The sequence below is a fragment of the Ahaetulla prasina genome, chromosome 10 (assembly GCF_028640845.1).
Source record: "Ahaetulla prasina isolate Xishuangbanna chromosome 10, ASM2864084v1, whole genome shotgun sequence".
Taxonomy (NCBI): Eukaryota; Metazoa; Chordata; class Lepidosauria; order Squamata; family Colubridae; genus Ahaetulla; species Ahaetulla prasina.
In genome coordinates, this window is record NC_080548.1 from 33,521,361 (window position 1) to 33,541,842 (window position 20,482).

General features: G+C 50.1%; 1 protein-coding gene across 1 annotated transcript; it reads left to right on the forward strand.

Annotated features, from left to right (window-relative positions):
* The first annotated feature begins 12,491 nt into the window (after positions 1–12,491).
* On the forward strand, positions 12,492–18,996 carry LOC131204872 (snake venom vascular endothelial growth factor toxin apiscin-like). The gene is made up of 4 exons (XM_058196497.1): positions 12,492–12,536; positions 14,118–14,142; positions 15,068–15,264; positions 18,427–18,996. The coding sequence occupies exons 1-4, from the start codon at positions 12,492–12,494 to the stop codon at positions 18,508–18,510; spliced, it is 351 nt and encodes a 116-aa protein (XP_058052480.1). The 3' UTR covers positions 18,511–18,996.
* Positions 18,997–20,482: the final 1,486 nt, after the last annotated feature.

Here is a 20,482-nt window from a genome sequence, read left to right on the forward strand (position 1 = left end):
TAGTCCAACGCGTGGGGCGCGCGAGGGACCCCGTGGTCGGCGGAGGGGTCTCCAGCGCGTCTCCGCCGACCACGCGGCCGGCCGAAGAGAACAAACAACCCGCCGTTGCCCGGCAACAACGTTCCATTCTCCGCTGACGTCACCCTTCGTTTGTTGACGTTTCCAGGCAACGGCGCCGCTGCCCCGACAACCGCCTGAAGGGGGCGGGCCTCCCCGACTGCCCAGCCTCCTGAGAGGCGGAGCCAGCGGGCAGGCGGTACTTGTGGCGGTTTCTCCGGTGGGGAGAACGGGGCGGGGGCTTCGCAGGGGCCCTTCGCCGGTGCAACGAAGAGAGGTCGGCGCCCCCCCCCCCGCGTGAGAAAGGCCCTGCCGGCCCCCTGGACCTGCCTTCCGCGGGAGACGCGGGGACCTTTGCAGGCACCGGTGCCGTTGCGGGTCTGCCCCGCCAAAGGCCGGTTGGTTGCCACGCGAAGCCCCCGCTGCGCTTGCTTTGGGGCGCCTGGGCCGGGAAGGGCCTGTCCGGGCTCCGGCTGCCGTGGCTGCTCCAAGGCCCATGGCGCCCTCCGTGCGGGCAAGGCGTTTCCCAACCGCCCCCTTTCGACCCTGCTGGGACCGCTCCGAAGGGGGACCTTATGCGGGAGCCCCCACAGGTGGGCAGGCAGGCGAGCGGCGGCCGGGCCTTCGGAGGGCCAGGAGAAGCGGCTGCCGGCGGAGGTCGCCTCGCTGCGCCTTTCCTTCCGCGACTGTGCCTTGCGCTGATCCGGCCCGTTGGCCGACCGCGGGTGCTGTGAGCAAAAGGCGCAGCCCTAGACGCCCTCCCCCCCCCTGCTCTGGGCCCTCCTGTGGAATCGGGGCTGCAGCTGAGCATCCTGGGAATTGTAGTCTCCACAGCTGGAAGACAGCAGCACCAGGGGACACAAAACAGAGCAATAGGGGAGAAAATAACTGGTCTGCTTAGGAAATGTTATATGTCCAGGGCTTAAGTAGATATTAAGTAATAAGAATACAGGTACCACAACAGCCACCGCATTGCAAAAAGTGAGCTGTGACGGTTTTTCACACGACTTTTGCAGCATTTATTTCCATGGTAGCTGTTAAAATCCAGATGCCTGGCAACTGCTTCACATTTATGGGGGTTGCAGCTTCCTGGATTCCCATGATGCCCCTTTGCGACCTTTTGGCAAGCAAAGTCAATGGGGAAGCCCAGTTCACTTAACATCCGTGTTACTAACTTAAGAACGGTGGTGATTCACTTAACAACTGTGGCATGAAAGGTCGTAAAATGGGCAAAATTCAACTTAACACATGTCTCACTCAGCCCTAAAAATGTTGGGCTCAGTTGTGGTCATAAATCAAGGGCTACCTGCAGTTTTCTTGAAGATGAAAAAATGGAGAGTTTTTGAAACAGAAGGATCTGTCAACAGGCAATGCCAACCTAATGCAAATAGAGAAAAGGGGCAACTTTATCTTCCTAGCCCAAAAACTTTTGCAGGAAAAATGGGGGGAAGGGTGATACTAGCTTGATGGAAGACCTTCAGCAGTGAATTGTGCCCCCACCCATCTTTTCCAGAAACCGCTGGCCAAAAGGAGGAGGGGGCAGGAGGACACATGGCAAAGGGGCTGGCTGTGTTTCTTAAAAGCCACCCTTTTTGGGTGTGGGACAACATGGGGTCAGGACAAAAACATTATCTGATTGCATGTGTTTGCACCCAATGAAAAAATGAAAATTGGCCCCAGATATACAATCCCTTGTTAGATATATAGCTTGTTTTTCCTTCTGGAGCTGAAACCTGTGTATTTTGCACTCCATTCTCTGATTTTTGATCACATCTGTGTGGGTGGGTTGCTCTGGACCAAGGCTACTCTGAGCTTCCATGGCTGAGGATGACTGGAACTCAGAACAGTGTTTCTCAACCTTGGCAGCTTTAAGAAGTGTGGACTTCAACTCCCAGAATTCCCCAGCCAGGGTTGAGAGAGACCTTCTGGCTGGTAGATTCAGGGCAACTGTGCTGGACTAAGACCCAGGAGATGCTGCCAGCACAGATTGTGCCTCTGCTGGTTTAGGGTTTGGACTGGAGGTTGAGCTGGTTGCCCTTTTTTCAGCGTGACTAAAATTAACCGATCAATTGAATTGGCTCTTCACACAACCTTCTGATCCCAGTACATGATGCCCAGTCCATCACACAAAGCCTTCCAGATGTGTCACCCTTGGAACATGTATGACTGCACCGGTGTAAACAAATCTCATTGTAACAGCTGGTGTGTAAATGATGCATGCAGGGTTTCTGAAAACACTCAGCATCCAGGAATGGTGCTGGGATGGGGGGAAGCAGGCAGCATGTCCTGGGGGGGGGGGTGAGAGAGAAGAGGGGGGGGATTTGCATCCTAGGGCAGGAACAGGATTCCTTATCTGGATAAGTGTGTCAGGGAAGGGACGCTGAGCGTTTTGTGTGTGAAAGGTGACTGCAGGCGCTGCGCATTCCAACATTCCCCACCTGCCTTGCGTGCCAGGAACTGCTGGCAGCGGCAACCCAGCCTTTCCCCACTGGGCTGTGGGCTCTGGCCCCCGTCCAGAAGAATTTGGCCTCTGGCCTCAGTAAACAACAACAGACAGAATTGGAAGCCGAAACGTGTTGCTAAGAGACCCATGTTTTGCTCCTGAGAAAACGGGGCCTCCGGGCTGGGAGGGGCTGAGAATGGGGTGGGGGTCAGAGGGAGAAACCAAAGGGGCAAGGAGGTCTCAGGAGTGCAGGGTAAAAAGTTGGGGGGGGGCTGCTGGAATTCCCTCCCCAAAGAGGCTCCACTAGTGCCCAAATTGCATCATTTCAGCACCAGGGAAAACTTTTGGGTTGCATTCTATTTATTATTTATTTATTTACATTTATATCCCGCCCTTCTCCAAAGATTCAGGGCGGCTTACCGTGTGTAAGGCAACAGTCTCATTCTATTTGTATATTTACAAAGTCAACTTATTGCCCCCCCAACAATCTGGGTCCTCATTTTACCTACCTTATAAAGGATGGAAGGCTGAGTCAACCTTGGGCCTGGTGGGATTCGAGCCTGCAGTAATTGCAGGCTGCTGTGTTTTAATAACAGGCTATCTTACAGCCTGAGCCACCACGGCCCTGAACAAATTCTAGTGGTATTGCCTTATTTATTTTTATTAGTTTATAATATAAAATACAAAAGAAAATAATAGGAAAAATGGGAGGAAGAAGGGGAAAAAGAAAGAAAAGGCATTAGCTTCCAACTCCCTTTGGTGCTGCAGAATAAGATAATAAACATCAAACCTCAAGTGTTTACTTTTACATAATAACAAATGTATCTAATTGGTAAAACCCAAAATCAAAATTGTATATAGAGTATATATAACTAACTTCTTTTATCTTTTAATACTTTTTATTATCTTGTGGGGCCGCATTACTGGTTGCTGGACTGCAGGCTGGACAGGTCTATTTTAGAGTCTGACATCTGCATTGCTGTGGTCAAAGTTGTAGTTTATTTTGCCTTTTATTTGATGATGTTAGTATAGTTCATCTTAAATTGTCTTGTTTCTTCTTCGGTGTGTTTAGAGTAAACCACCCAGACAGCACCTGCTGTTGGGTAATTTAAAAATTGTGTTAAACAAAAAAATAAATAATTTAGAATAATTAATTGTTGCCCGGATGTTTTTCTCACTGCCCCTGGTTCTTTTCCTGCCCAGGGTCAAAATGTGGCTTAGTACACACCCTCCCCCTTGGGGTGACCCTGCCACCGCCTGCCCATTTCCATGCCTGTCCTACAGATTCCTCTCTCTGCCTTTCTGTCTCCTGTGCCCTCTGGGATTCCAGCATATAGCACCAGACCTGCATCTTTGGGAGGCGCCTTGCACAGGTGAAATCCAGCCAGTTCTCACCAGTTCGCCAGAACTGTTAGTAAATTACTTAGGCAGTTCGGAGAACCAGTTAAAAATAAAGTGCAAGAGGTTTTCTTCTCTCTCTCCCCCTCTCCCTCCCACCCTCCCCCTCTCTCTTCAGTTAATAGCTCCACTTAGCAGTTGCAGCTGGAATGCAGCCGCTGAATCAAGTTAATAAACAACAAACTGACAGGATTAGGGCAGGGAAACCCATCAAGCACCCATCTAGGGATGGGATTAACTTCTTCTCTTCACAAAGAAGGACACGATTACAAACATTTTCGTTATAAAGAGTAATAAGTAACACTTCTGTGATCAGCTGATACTCCCTGGAGTTTCTCAAGACCTTTTATAGCTGCTGCAGTGTTGGCTACTTGTTTCTTCCTGGGGGGAAAAGATACAGGAGGGGACAATGATGCAGCTGGATCATACAGGCCGTGAATTTAATGCAGGCGTGGTCCAACCAGCTGTATTGTTTCTGCTGTGAAGCACCCAATTTAGAACATAGAATAATAGAGTTGGAAGGTTTAATGGCTTTTGGCAGCACGCCCAGGCTTTCAATTAGCCTGAGCAGTTGCTCTTAGTTTCCCTCTCAGCTACTGCATTTGCTCTGGGGCTGACTTTTTTTTTTAAAAAGAGGAATGGCTGTTTTAATTTTTTTGCATTGTTTTAGTGGTTCCTGGCACTGTCCTTTTGGGGTGTACTTCCCTCACTCTTTTTGAAAGCCTCTAGTGAGGGCAAGCTATTCCATTGGTTGATTGGTCTCACCCTTAGGAAATTTCTCCTTAGTCCAACTCACAATAAAATAGCACTGTTCCAATATTTAGGACAGGACAGGACAACAGAACAGAGTAACAGAGTTGGAAAGGACCTTGGAGGTCTTCTAGTCCAACCCCCTGCTTAGGCAGGAAATCCTACACCACTTCAGACAAATGATTAACCAATCTCTTAAAAACTTCCAGTGTTGAAGCTTTTACAACTTCTGGAGGCAAGTTGTTCCACTGATTAATTGTTCTGTCAGGAAATTTGAGGAGCTCCTACAAAAATGAGGGAGTCAATCTATTTTCCAAAGCACCAAAAGGCACAACAAGAAACAATGGATGGAAACTAACCAAAGAGAAATTTCAATCAAGTTGGCCACGCCCACCCAGTCACATGACCCATTTCCCACAGAAAACACCAAGAGCCACAAAACCTGGGCAGATGTGGCGGGGTGGTGGTGGTGTCATGTGACTTGAGTGGGAGTGATATTGAGTTGGTCACGCTTATCCATCCAGTCACATGACCACCAAGCCACACCCACCGCCATGCCCACAGAACCGGTAGGGAAAATTTTTGAATTTCATCCCTGGTGCCATGCCTCAGTGGTTAAAGACTTGTCACCTGGAGAGCTGACAGCCCAGGTTCGAGACCCAAGTACCATGTGATGGGGTGAGCTCCTATACCTTGCCCCAGCTCCTGCCCACCTAGCAGTTCAAGTGGATAAATTGGTGCCACGTGCCTCAGCGTACAGTCATGCTGGCCACATAACCATGGAAAGTGTCTTTGGACAATGCTTGCTCCCTCGGCCAGGAAGCGGAAATAAGCAACCTCCCCCGAGGGTTGACATGACTGGAAAGGGGAAACCTTTACCTGCATGTTATAATTGCAGAGCTCCAGTCCACAGAAGGACATTCCATGGAGAGCCACTTGGGCCCCAGAAATAGATTCCTGGCCTCAGCCTGGCACTGCCCCAGAATGCTGCCTTTATGGAAGTGTGTCTCTGGATTGGCTTCAGGAATGGGGGAATTTTATAAGCAATTGCAAATTGGCGTCCATTTCTCTCCTTGTGGGTTATCTCAAAGTTTCCAGCTGTCCTGCAGTGTCTCTGTAAGGAAGGAGGAAGATACTGTACAGCCGAAAATTTGCAGAAAAAGAGCAAATAGGCAGCTGAAGCCCCTTTTCAGAAAAAAGGTGAAAAACGGAAAAGGGGGAATACAACAACCGTCTCCAATCCAAGATTACCAAATTTGTGGTTACCGAATTTCACTCAACTGTGTTAAAGCTGTAAGGAAGCAAAATTCCAGCACATATCCAGACATTGTTTTGAAAAGGAAATTTTGGACCAGCTGGCACTGCCCCCGAGTTGTAGCCGGGTCCTTCCAAGGAGGCCCCTCCAGACATCCCAGTTTGAGAGAGTTGTGCCTTCCGGACATTCAGAAGACCTCTGTCCCTTTCACTTCTAGGACCTGCAATGTGCCACACATCCGAGAACGGCTCTTTCATCCTCCCCAACCAAGTATCGGCTTCCATTTTCTACAGCTGTGGCTGGATTTCTACCTGAGTTCCCAAAGGAAGCACTTCTGCTAGTAAAGAGGGTACAAATGCGAACGAGACGAAAGAGTGAATTTATTTTCATACAGGGTGGGTCTTCCATTGAGGACCTGTATACTGCACGAATCAAGAAGAGGGCCGTGAAAATATTTACAGATCCCTCACATCCTGGACATAAACTCTTTCAACTCTTACCCTCAAAACGACGCTACAGAGCACTGCACACCAGAACAACTAGACACAAGGACAGTTTCTTCCCGAAGGCCATCACTCTGCTAAGCAAATAATTCCCTCAACACTGTTAAACTATTTAGTAAATCTGCACTACTATTAATCTTCTCATTGTTCCCATCACCAATCTCTTTCCACTTATGACTATATGACTGTAACTTTGTTGCTGGTAATCCTTATGATTTATATTGATATATTGACCATCATTTGTGTTGTAAATGTTGTACCTTGATGAAGGTATTTTTTCTTTTATGTACACTGAGAGCATATGCACCAAGACAAATTCCTTGTGTGTCCAATCACACTTGGCCAATAAAAAATTCTATTCTATTCTATTCTATTCTATTCTATCCCATCCCATCCCATCCCCTGGGAGTGGGGACTGGGCCCTGGAAGGTTGCAGGTGCTGCTCAGAGGTGCTGGCAGGCTCAAAGAAGCAGCCGACTGGGGTCAGCAGCTTTGTCCTCAGCCAGACCTTCCCCCAATCAACTCCCCCCGCCCCCCACCCCCCAAAAAAACCCTTTCTATTCAGGTCCCAAAGGTACTTTTCCAAGAGGCAACGGGAATTTCTGGTTTTTCTTTGAAGAAGTTTTGCTTCTCATCCAGGAAGTTTCTTCAGCTCTGACTGGATGATGGGGAATGGAAGGACTGATACTTCTTGAGGCTTCCTGTTGAGGCTGCTTCTGTGAAGTTTGGACCACACTGTGTGTTGTGTGTGTGTTTCAAAAGCTGTCATTCCTAAGTGCTGTGCTCTTCTCTGTGCAGGCCTCCTCCATCAGGCCACTTTTGCAACACTTCCTGCGGAGGGGGGTGCAAGGCGGCGGGGGGGACGGGGGACGGACGAGTGTCTTGATACTGAGTCCTGTGGAGTGTAGGAAGAGCCAGTCCTCCGTCTGTCTGTCTGTTCTTTCGGGATGGTCAGCAGGCAAAGCTCGCACCCTTAGGCCGTGAGATGCCCGAAGGGGCCAAGCTAAGGGCAGGCAACGGGGAGGGGGCTGAGAGGCTCAGAGCCCCCGCAGGAGCCTTCTCGGAAGAGCTGCAAGGTAGTCCCGCCGACCAGTCCCTCGCCTTGACCTCCGCATTCCTTCGGACGCTCAGCGGGCTCGGTGGAGAGCGGCCCTCGGGCGGCCTCTGGCGGAGAAGGCGGCTCCGGTCATTCGAGGTGGAGGCTGCGCCGGTCGGAGCAGCTGCAGAAGGGCAACGGAGCTTCCGGACAAAACGCGCCAGCCGCTCTTCCCTCCGGCCGCGCGGTTGCCGAGGGCTCGGCGCGGAAAGAACAAGTCCTCCTTGCGGATCGCGGCGGGCGCAGAAGGCGGATCTTCGGGTCGAGGGTGGCGAGGCTCCGTTCCGGCTGCGGCGCCCTCGGTAGTCCCGGGGCGCGCCCCTCTAGGGGCAGAGGCTGCCGGGCCGTTCCGGGCCGCCTGAGCCCCGCCGGCCTGTGATTCAGCCGCTGCGCCGGCGCCCGCGTCATCCCGGCCGGGCCGCAGCTCCAGAGGAGGCTATTTCGGGCGCGGCGGCTCTAAAAATAGCGCGGGGGCTGCTCCCTCTTGCGCGCCGCGCGTCAGCCGCGCTATTCATAGCCCTGCGCCTCGCGTGCGCGCGCGCTCGCCCGTGAAGCCGCCGCCCGCCCGACTGAGCAAGCCGCTGCGGCTGACGGCACTGCGCCGCCCCTCCTGCCTTGCGCCGCCCGGCCGCGCACCTGCTCCACGCGCATGTCAGCTTGGAGGCGCGCACGTCTCTCCGCCCCCCCTCCCCGCCCCGTCGGGTACATTCACAAGTGACGCGGAGAACACGCCTCCCGATCTCGGCTGAGTCACCGGTGAGGTAAAAGCCGGCCTCAGCCGAGGAGGGGCTGGTGGCGTTGGTGCCCGTCGGCCAACTGGTCCGGGAAGCTAAAAAAAGCAGCGCCAGGAACGTCATGCCGCACCGAGCTTCCTTGGATAGGCGCAGTCTACCCGGAGGGCGGGCGACGGGCAAGGCCCGGCCTCGCTTCGCACCCTTTCCCATCCGGCGGCCGTATTTCGGGGTTAGGCGATCTTTCCTTGTCAGGCAGCCAGTGTCGTGTGAATTACTGTCCGCCCGGCTCCCCGGAGGCCTGGCATTTCGAACATGGGAGTTCAAGGCTGGCTGTTACGGGTGATGTAGTCCAAGCCTTTTGGAGAAACCCGGGGAGGGAAGGCGCTTTGCAAAGCGGCCCTTTAGAGGCCGGAATGGCCAGCTTGCATTCGGGCATCCCATGGCATCGCCCCCCCCCCGGACAGAAACGCTCCAGCGTAAAGGAAGCACTGAAGGGGTGCGACTTTGGCGGAGGGTCTGGGCCGCTTCCAAGACGGGGAGGGGGCTGTAGAGAAGGGGGTAGCGCTGGGGAAATTTGGATGCCCACCAAGCAGGATGCCCAGGACAAGGACTCTTCCTCCCCGCTTTGGCCTGCTCGGAACTCTGCATGAGAACCGCGGTTACCTTCTCCTCTTCCAGCGGAGAAGAATTGATAGTCCCCAAAATTATTTGCAACTGAAGACCTTCATTTACACGCGTTTCCAGCCCGAAATAAAGTCAGAGCTGAAATTAGAATATTGTAAGGATCCGAGAGATTCCTCACCACTAGATGGCGCCGTATCTCTCTCTCTCTCTCTCTCTCTCTCTCTGTGAGAGAGAGAGAGAGAGAGAGAGAAAGAAAGAAAGAAAGAAAGAAAGAAAGAAAGAAAGAAAGAAAGAAAGAACTATCCCATAAACATCTTTATAGTACAGGTAGTCCTCAAGTTACGACTGCAACTAGCCCAAAATTTCTGTTGCTAAGTGAGACAGTTTTGCTCCACATTACAACTTTTCTTGCCACATTTGTTAAGTGAATCACCGCAGTGCTTAAATTAGTGACACAGTTGTTAAGTGAATCTGGCTTCCCCGTTGACTTTGCTTGGCAGAAAGCCGCAACCTGACCTGGGAGACTGTAGCCGTCATAAATAGGAATCAGTTGCTAAGCATCTGAATGTAAATCACATGACCATGGAGATGCTGGAACGGTCATAAGTGTGAAAAATGGTCATTAGTCACTTTTTGGATTTTTTAGAAAGGAAGGTACAAGGACCAGGGCTGGGAAATCAAGACCAGCATACAGGGGGCCCCCATCTCAAATGGGGGAGAACATTACACACTGGTGAGCTGATGGGGCTATTGGGGTTTCCCAGGGCTGGTGCAAAGGCCGCCCTGCTGCCCAGTTGGATGGAGAAGCAGCTGGCAGAGCTCTGGTCTTCCATCATTCCGGGCATGGCCAGATGGTCAGCCATCCTGCCTTTGCCCTCTCTGCCCATATCACCCTCCCTCCACTTCGACTTCTGCAGAGTTACATTTCATTTGTAGACTATGGGTGTCCAACTTGGGAACTTTAAGACTTGTGGTCTTTGTCTCTCAGAATTCCCCAGCCAGCTTCTGGGAGTTGAAGTCCAGAGGTCCTAACGTTCCAAGATTGGTCTAGGGTCTCCTGCTTGAGCAGAGGATTGGACTAGAAGACCTCCAAGGCCACTTCCAACTTCTGTTCTTCATTTTGGTCAGGTTTCTCTTCCTGCACTTTTGTCAGCTGTCATCAAATCTCTCCTTGGTCAGCCCTGGGGAGCACATGTGCAGAACGGCTTGTAAAGCTTCCTCTCTCTCCACATACACCCCCCATCATTTCTCCCAGCTCCAGCAAGATGACCTTGATTGCTGTTTCCTGGGAAAGGATGGGTCCACCCTTGTAAGCAATCTTTGCACAGGCTTAGAGGAAGGACGGATGGAGAGGGGGAGATACCTGGAGCTGCAGCCTTCCCACCCACATCAAGATCACTCATTCCCAAACGCTCTGGATTATGGGTCATCAAGTCAGGATCAATGCTTAGCGACCACACAAATTTCCTCCAAGCACACTGGGGACCTGAAAAGAAATCCCCCATCATTTCTTGTTAGAGCAGTGACAGACAGGACCGATGCTGGCTGGGGAATTCTGGGAGTTGAAGGGGCCAAAAGACTCAGAGTTCCCTTCCTCACAGAAAGCCCCCTCCCCCTTTCCGTTTGCAGCCTGTCCCCCTGGTTGCATCCAGCTGTGACTCTCAAAAAGGGAGCTGCACTTTGCAAAACGCAGGGCAATAAGAATTAGATTCAGGAAACCAAGCCAAGATTCCTGCTGCTGGAGAAACGGTTTTCATTTGACCGGATATGCAGCCTTTGGAATATTTTGGGTTTTTTTCCCCCTCTGGGGCAATAAATGGAGCTTCATGACCAACCCAACCTCATCCCACCCGGCCACCAGGGAGGCTCCACTCAGTTGAATCCATAGGTTTACGTGGGAGCTACCCACGAGCGTCGCTTACTGGAGTGGCCGGGCGGGCTTAGCCTGCCGTAGGACCCCACGGGCTGCTTCCCACCTTAAGGGGTCCGTGAGGCAAAGGGCACCGGGCGCGGTTGTGAAGTCGGCTCCGGTGTGCGAAGGGAAGGAGCGAGCGGACTACATGCGCTTCTCCTCGCGCGCGGCGTTTGCTTTAAAGTCCCGCGTGGCCTTAAACGAGCTCTGATGGCATCAGATGGACACGCGGTGCCCCTCCCGGCCCAGGAGCCCAAATGCGGGCGGCTGAACCGAGGGAGCAGAGCGGCAGCTGAACTGCCCAGACTGAAGGCAGCTGAACTTCCCGCCCCCCGCAAACAGTCCCCTGCAAGGAAGGCAGCTTTTCCGGGGCGGGGGGCTGCTTTCTTGTCAATCGCAAAGGTGAGAAGGTTTCCAATCCCACCCCCTTGGTGGATCAAAGCAACTTGCAGCTTCTTCCTCCGCCTGCTCCGAGTCCCGCCCGAGGCGACGCCGTTTCCCACCGCAGCGCTCTCCACGAGGCGGGCCCTCTGGAGCGGGGAGCCGCGCCAGCCCCCGAAGCGTTCGGCAGCGGCATCCAGGGACCGAGAAGCTGCCGCCTAACACCTACAGACCCCCGCCTGGCCTGTCGGGACCCTTCCAGTCGCCCTTGAGGGCTGGCAGGGATGGGGGCTGAGAGCTCACCATCCGAGGCCCTTGAGAATTTGGCCCCGTTGTCGCGGGGAAGGGGGGAGTGGCTGAGCCTTGAACCTGCGCTGCAACTACATAGATCCTAAAGTACTGGTTAAATCTCGGCCACTGTTAAAAGTTATTTCCACAGTTTCTACTGAAATATTATTCAGTATTACTATATTCGTTGGAAACATTTATATTGTACCCCTTAAACCAAAACGGCTTCCCACAATAGATTAAAAACAGCAGTACTTTAATTGATAAAATCTATATTAAATTATGAATACCAGGCAAGGTCAGCAAAGTTTCCTAGAATAAAATCAATTGGGAAGGAGCAAAATGGCAGGTCTGTAGCTTTTTGCCTAGTCCTCCTGAGGTCATTGGACCCCTCCCCAGACCGAAGACTGCTTGCCCCTCTGACCTTCCCCAGGGTTTAATCTGGTGGGTGGGGCAGCCGAGAGGGGTTGCCCATCTGCAGGGTTCCTTCCTTGGTGGTGGTGGTGGTGGTGTGTGTATGTGTGTGTGTATGTGTGTGTGACACCCACTGTTTCCCATCCTGTGTTCACAGCCAAGGTTTTATGTGCAGCCATAAAAATGCAGAGGAATCTGGGCTAAGCATAACGTGGCCTTGCCACACAGGACCAAACAGAAGGGTGCCACCCTAGTGCCACGAGGGCTCCTGCAGAGGTCTGGCTGTCTCCCCCCCCCCACTTTGGGGGCTGGCTGGGTGGTGGTGGAAGTGGCTCCACTCTGTATGTGTTTCTTCCCTATAAGCTGTGCCCCATTGCTTCTCCCCTCCGCCCCTTCTCCTCCTCCTCCTCCTTTGGGCTGGCCCCTCTCTCTGCCTCTTATAGCTGCTCTTTGCTTTCCGTGAAAGCAGATCTGAGGAGTGGCCCTGCCAGGCTTCTAGGCTGTGCCCAGTCTGTGCCTGCTTCTGCCTCTCCCTTGTCCCCTTAAATCTGACCCCCCCCGTCCAAAATTTGTCCAGTTCCAATCTCACCCCAGCCTCTTCTTCTGAGCAGCTGTGAAGCCAGGAGGAGACAGGCCATGGCTGGGTACCTGCTGGCAGCTGCCATCCTCTTCTGCATCCAGGTGAGAAATTGTGGGGTTCCCTGGTGGGGGTCTTGCCTGGGATCGACTCCTCCCAGGCAGTTATTCAGCCAAACAAGGGGAAAAAATCCAGATTAAATCTGTTATCTAGTCAGGGAACCAATGAAAGTGACTGTTGGAGAATCCAAGTGGGGGAGAGTTAAATGACCTCTGCAGGATCCTGCAGAATCTTATGCACCCCTGGGCAATGTGGGGGTAGAGGGGGTGACCAGAGACAGAAATTACTTCTGCCCTTCACAGCTGGGCCAGGATCCCTGAGCTGCTTTGCTCTGTGGCAGGAGAGGCAGCTGTGCCGGATTCAGCCAGGAGCTTATTCCAAAGTCGTCTTGGGTTCTGCACCAGCTTTCCAGAGGGCAGAGCAGGGTTGGGGGCTCCGCTGTACCTGCAGACGATGGCAGGTTCAGCTTGGGGAAGGCCTGAAAAGGGGGAGCTGAGTTTCTGCTGCTGCTGCTCCTGTGAAGGGAGGGGCAGAGAATCAGACCCTTCCCTTGAGACTGGTTGGGGCCCCTGGTGCTGGAAACGGGAGATGGTCAAGGAAAACAAGGGCACCACCGGCAGGGCAAAACCAACCCCTCCTGGCACAGTTGGAGGTCAGTCTGCCAAGGACATGGAAAAGGCTTTGGGTGCCTGGATGTCTCGCTTTGCAGGCTGAAAAGGGATGGCACTCCTGACCTTTGGAGCAGAGGACTGGACTGGGGTCTTCTGAAGGCTGACCCACAGCCACTGAAGCTTTCCCAAGGAACCATGCCCAGTCTTTATAGGTCCAGACTCCAAGCTCCTCTTCTCATGGCATGGTGCCCTGCAAATGGCCAAGCCTCCTGGGGAAGGACCAGGTCGGCAGTGGTGGTAGCCTCTCCACTAACATATGTTGCCACCTGGCTTGACTGGCATGATGATACACAGAGCAGCTCCTGGGGCGAAGAGCCACCCGCTCTCTGCCCCCTGCAGGAGACCCAGACAGGTGCCTGGTTGCATCTCCCTCTAGTGGTCATCAGTGGTATAGAAGCTTCTTGATTTCAAAAGTTAGCCATTGCATTGTGACCACTGGGCAGGTACTGCCGAGGAGAAGGCACTTGGGCGAGTTTTACTTTATACCATTCTACACCAGCAGTTTTCAAACTTGGCCACCTTGGGATGTGTGGACTTCCACTCCATGCTGACTGGGGAATTCTGGGAAACGAAGTCCACATTAAAGCCCTCCAGAGGATTCCCTGGAGAAGAGCCTAATGCTGGGAAAGATTGAGGGCAAACGAAGAAGGGGACGACAGAGAACGAGGTGGCTGGATGGAGTCACTGAAGCAGTAGGCATGAGTTTAAATGGACTCCAGAGGATGGTAGAGGACAGGAAGGCCTGGAGGAATGTTGTCCATGGGGTCGCGATGGGTCGGACATGACTTCGCAACTAACAACAACAAGGTGGAGGACTATAACGGTGGCTGGGGTGCAGACACGTCCTCCCCTTTGGCACTTCCTGGTTTTCTTGCTTTCCTCCCATTTGTGATGCACCCAGGTGCCAGCTTCAGGGTTGGGCCCTTTGCTCACTGGGCCTTTCTTCTTTTGCAGGGCTTGTCGTCAGGGAAGGAACAAGGCAAGTACCCCACTCCCCTTCTAAGACCTCATCTGGTAAATGGGGGCAGCGGTGGTGCTCAGAGCAGCTCCTGCCCTTGAAAAGAGCAGGTGGCAGACAAAGGGACCCTTGCTCTGCCCCACCCCTCTGTCAGAATCTCTGAGCGAAATCTCTGGCAGAAATGTCACCCTGCCACCTGCGTGTTCAGAGCACGTGGGAAAAGGTGTCGTGTCCCACTCCTCCTCTGACGGCCGGGTCGGGGAAGTCCGTATCAAGCGTGCCTCTGCAGCTCTGCCAAAGTCCTATCAGAGTTCTCAAGGCAGGCAGGAGACCAGGAAGTGACTTCAGCAATCCAAGTTAGACTTTGCCTGACTCAGAGAATGCCAGAAAGCAGATCCTTTATATAGGCCATGGGGTGTGGCTCCATGACTCAGCACTTATCCAGGCCTGCCCCTCCCTTCCTTTTGCTGACGTCGCCTCTCCATTCTCCGGAAGTGAGGATCTCTCCAGCCTCCAGCTGTTGGCAATCCTAGCTCATGACTAGCCTCACATTCTTCAGGCTCACATGCTGTGGGGAAGGGGTTTAGTTGCTCCGTTTGCCTGGGCATGGTGCCAGGACTGGGGGCTGAAGGCACGTCAGGCCCTTCGTCTTGCTCAGCCTGTCCGGGCATGGTGCCAGGGCTGGGGCCTGGAGGCATGCCAGGACATTCTTCCGAACTATCAGCGTCTGGCAGGAGATAAGAGGGGCCCGGCTGCGGCAGGGGGAATGGGCGAGACACAACAAAAGGCTTGGGGTGGTGTTGGAGGGGAGATGTGGCCCAGCTGGCCCCCCATCCTGGCTTTTTCCCAACCAAGGGGAAGGAAGGCTGCACTTGGGATGAAGGCAAGAGGTGAGGAGGGGCTCCAAAGGCCAGGACAGCGTCTGTTCTCTTTCTCCCTTCCTCAGAGACGCCTTATATGCAACTGTACAAACGCAGTTCCTGCCAGCCCAGGGAGGTGCTGGTCAACATCGTCAAACAACACCCGCAGGAGACTGCCCACTTCTTCAAGCCCTCCTGTGTAGTCCTGCAGCGATGCGCCGGCTGCTGCAATGATGACAGCTTGAAGTGCTTCCCTGTGATGAAGCAATCCATCAGTCTGCAGGTCAGGGGCCATTCCTTCCCCTGGGGGGGTCAGGATAGCTTTAGGGGAGGTCAGGATAGCTCTCAGGCAGCTCTGGATAAGGGGGGGGGTGGTCAGGGTAGCTCTGGGAGGGGTCAGGATAGCTCTGAGGAGGTCAGGATAGCTGGGGGGTCAAGATAGCTCTGGGGGGTTCAGGATAGCTTTTTTAAAAAGATTTTTTATTTATTTAAAAAAACAAAACACATAAACATAAAAACATTTTCAATCCAATTACTGTGTGTTGGTGGGGAGGTTACATATCTCTTGTGCACATTCAACATAGAAATATCCTTAATTCATCTAATGTTACATTACTTCCATCTAATATCTGATCTTTTAATTAACCAATGGTTATAACCTTTCATTCTCTCATTCCATATACATGTCCACAAATATATATTTTATCTAATAACATCATTCATTCCATTGTTCTAAAACCATTCAGTTTAATATTTCAGTTAATAATGATCTTCCTCTAATCTTTACTAACATAACTTTCCTTCTAGCCATTGATAAAATAAATCCCATATCTTACAATATTGCTTTTCCTCCTGCTCTCTAATTTCAAATGTCAGTTTACTAATTTCTGCATATTCCATTATTTTCCTAATAATTTCATTTTGCAAAGGTATTTTCTCATTTTTCCAATGTTTAGCAAACACAATCCTGGCTGCTGTTATAATATTCACCATCAGATATTTCAATTCTCTACTATATATTTCTGGTATGATCCCCAATAAGAAAATTTATGGCTTAAAATCTATATGTTTTTTAATCATTTTTTCCAACCATGTGTGTATTTTAGTCCAGTATTTTTTAGCTTCCATGCATGTCCACCACATATGGTAATATGATCCAAGTGTCTGATGACATTTCCAACATTTTTTGGATTTATCCTTGAACATTCTGGCAATTCTTGTTGGGGGTAAATGTCACCTATAAAACACCTTACACAAATTCCCTTTATATGCCGTAGACATTGTCATTTTATAATTACGTGTCCATAATTTTTGCCATACCTCTAAATCAATCCCATAACCAAAATTCTTCCCCCAGTCATTGTTTCTTTAACTTGTTCTTTTTCTAGTTTAATCTGTAATAAATATCCACACAGTTTCCTGATTAAGTTGTCATCAGCACCTGTTAAAATCTTATCAAGATTAGTCAAATTACTATAGAAACCTTCTGTCTTGGAATCATATCTAGAGCGTATTTGCAAATAAGAAAACCAATTCATTTTTATGCCTTCAGTTTCTAGTTTCTGCATTGTTTTTAATTCACCCTTTTCATTTAACAATTCTTTATATCTAACAATTTGTTCCTTTCTAAATGTAATTGCATATGAAAAAGCTTCAATAGTTGATACCCAAACTGGAATTTTTAAAAAGTGGCTTTTCTTAATCCTCTCCCAATTTATAACAAAGTTTCTCTTACAAAATGTCTTCTAAAGTATCCCTGTGTTTTAGCTTGTCCATACCATAAAAAAGCATGCCATCCCATTAGAATAGAATAGAATAGAATAGAATTTTTTATTGGCGAAGTGTAATTGGACACACAAGGAATTTGTCTTGGTGCATATGCTCTCAGTGTACATAAAAGAAAAAATACCTTCATCAAGGTACAACATTTACAACACAAATGATGGTCAATATATCAATATAAATCATAAGGATTGCCAGCAACAAAGTTACAGTCATACAGTCGTAAGTGGAAAGAGATTGGTGATGGGAACGATGAGAAGATTAATAGTAGTGCAGATTTACTAAATAGTTTAACAGTGTTGAGGGAATTATTTGCTTAGCAGAGTGATGGCCTTCGGGAAAAAACTGTTCTTGTGTCTAGTTGTTCTGGTGTGCAGTGCTCTGTAGCGTCATTTTGAGGGTAGGAGTTGAAACAGTTTATGTCCTGGATGTGAAGGATCTGTAAATATTTTCACGGCCCGCTTCAGGTCCTCAATGGATTAGCAAATCATGATTAGCAAATCATGGCCTTCCAGAGTCAATATTCTATTGTTCCTTAAGGTTATCCATTCCTTGATCCACATTAAGTTTGTGGCCTGGTAATATAATTTCCAGTTGGGTAACCCAAAGCCCCCTCTTATTCTCACATCTTGCAATAGTTTTAATTTTATCCTCGCTTTTTTACCTTGCCAAATGTATTTCAGTATTATTTTATTCAATTCCTCAAAAAAAAATTTCCCCAATCTAATTAACAATAAAAATAACAATAACAACAACAGTTGGAAGCGACCTTGGAGGCCTTCTAGTCCAACCCCCTGCCCAGGCAGGAAACCCTACACCATCTCAGTCAGATGGTTATCCAACATTTTCTTAAAAATTTCCAGTGTTGGAGCATTCACAACTTCTGCAGGCAAGTTGTTCCACTGATTAATTGTTCTAACTGTCAGGAAATTTCTCCTTAGTTCTAAGTTGCTTCTTTCCTTGATCAGTTTCCACCCATTGCTTGGAATTGGAATTGTCTGGAACAGATATAATATTCTAGGCAAATATTCATTTTGATTGTTGATATTTGTCCAATCATAACTGCAAATTTTTCCATTTTGCCAAGTCTGACCCAATCTGCTGTTTGAGTTTACTATAATTATTCTCTTTCAAAGTGCTACACCTTGCAGTTAAAAAAATCCCCAAGTATTTGACTTTATTCATAATCTGCATCTCTGATCTTTCTGCTAGTTCAGCTTTTTGCTTCTGCAACATATTTTTTGTTAAAATTTTCGTTTTATCTTTATTTATTTTCAAACCTGCAACTTTTCCAAATTCTCCTGTTTTGTCTATCAGTACATTTATAGATTCTAATGGATCCTCAATAATAAAGACCAAATCATCAGCAAATGCTTGTAGTTTGTATTAGGATAGCTCTGGGGGTCAGGGTAACTCTTGGGGGGTCAGGATATTTCTGAGGGGGTCAGGATAGCTCTCAGGGGCTGGGAAGAGCACAGCCCAGCCTGGAACTGCTGCTGCAGCGCAACCGAACAGCTGCCTCTCTCCTTGGCTTATATATATATATATATGCTTATTCCTCCTATTATTTACTCATATATATGTTTATACACTATATAATCTTTTCTGTATAATACTTATATATATTGTTGTGACAAAATAAATAAATAAAATAAATAAATAGATCATGCGGGTGATCCCCAACACACGGACCACGCAGATGGAATGGATGAACTTCACAGAGCACCTGACGTGTGAATGCAGGTGAGGGAGGGGACCAAAAAGCAGCCTTCCTGGATGGCTAGTCAGCGGAGGCGGGATGGGGAGAATTGCTGGAGGTGGAAGAGGACAAGCAGCTCTTGGGTGACAACCCCCCCTCCCCTCCCCTCCCCTCCCCTCCCCTCCTGTTTTGCTTGCTTCCTCCCATCTTTATTATTTTTACAAATAAGGTGGCAAACATATCCCTATTTTCTCCATCACAACAACCCTGTGAGGCGGGTTGAGCTGAGAGAGAGGGACCTGGCTCCTTTTCCACACTGTGGCCCCTGAGCTGCTGCAGAGGGTGGGGTTCTTTGCCTGCTGGCCCTGCAGAGTGCAAACGGGTGACTTTCTCTTTTCAGGCTTCTGATAGTGAGCAGGACAAAGAACAGGAAGAGTCCGAGGCACAAGAGGTACCTGGGGTGGGGCTGGGGGTTAACAGAGTTGTAAGGGACCTTGGAGATCTTCTAGTCCAACCCCAGCTGGGAGGTTTGGGGCAGGAGGGCAGAGGCTGTCTCAGAGCTGCTTGAGCTGACCTCTTCTCTTCCCCCCTTTGCAGGAGACAAGCAGAAGGGGAGCCAAGAGCCAGACTCCCCTTTATCTGACCAGCCTTTGACTCCAGCAACCCTTCAGGGTGGGAGGTTCTGCTCTGCAGAGGCCAGCTGGGGCGGCCCTGTTCTTTCTGGTGCTGGGGGGGAGGGGAGGGGAGGGATGTCCAACATCTGGAGAAGTCACTGTGTGTCTGTGTGCCTCCCCCGTGTTTTTTGAACTACAAAACACATCACTCCCAGCCAGCAGGGCAGAACTGAAGGCCCAGTGCAGCCTCCCTTCTGAACAAGCCAACAATGGAGTTTGAATTTGTGGCACCTTTTTCTTACATCTGAAAGCCAAGTTTGACCAACCCATCTCCCTTCGGCTTTGCCATTCTCTCTCAGCTTTAATGGCTTTTAGTAAAATTGTTCTTGAATACACAATTTTTAAAATTAAGATTTAATCTCTCCCGGCTCCTCATCAGGGGATCTGGGGGAAAACATTTAGTTTCTTTTAAAGAAAGTGGAATTATATCTTTCAGCCCCGTCTGGATCTGCATGATTTTTACAGAGCCTTTGAATAAAGGGAGTAAACTGTAGGTGGCTTCCTTGCTTTACTCTCAATGTACAACAGGTGGCGCTGTTCTGTAAGGATTGCTAGTTTTTAAGCAACGTCTGCCTCCCGGTGTGTTCACCTCTGCAAGGCTTGAACCCAGACCGAGTTTGTATATTTAGGAGGTAGTTTGCAATCCCAGCTTGCTTGCGGCTTCAGACTGCAAAAACACAACTCTTTTTCCCTGAAACCTGAGGGCACCTGGGGAGGTTGGAGCCAAGTCCTGACACCTGTCTGGGTGACAAGCTTAGTACAAGAATTGGCAGGTATGGAGGGAAGCCCCTTCCCCCCTTAGTGTCTGTCAATGTGGCAGCAATTTGATGGTGTGCTCAGCAACCTGGAAAGGGGGTAACTTGTTCCGTGAAGAGAAGCAACCTTGCGAGCACCTGGAGGTGCTACGTGTCCTTGAAAGGCAGCCAGGGCCACCTGGCCACCATGGCTCCAAACAGGTGGCTTCAACTTCCCAGAATTCCCCAGCCAGCATCAAGTCTTAAAGTTGCCAAGTTTGGAGGCTCCTGCTCTGGCTGGAGAATTCTGGGAGTTGAAGCCCACAACGTTGCCAAGTTTGGAGAGCCCTGCTCCAGAGGGTGACACGATTGAGTTGGGGCGGCCCCAGGTGTGCTGGCTGCTTAAATTAAGATGGTTTCACATGGCTCCACCGAAGCGCATTATGTGCTTTAAAGTTTTCACGTGAGGACCTGTGTGCATGTTTGAACATTGTACAGGTAGTCCTCGACTTACGACCTCAATTGTGGCCGAATTGTTAGATGAGACAGTTGTTACATGAGTTTGTCCCTTATGGCCTTTCACTGCAGTTACTTTAGTAACACGGTTGTTAA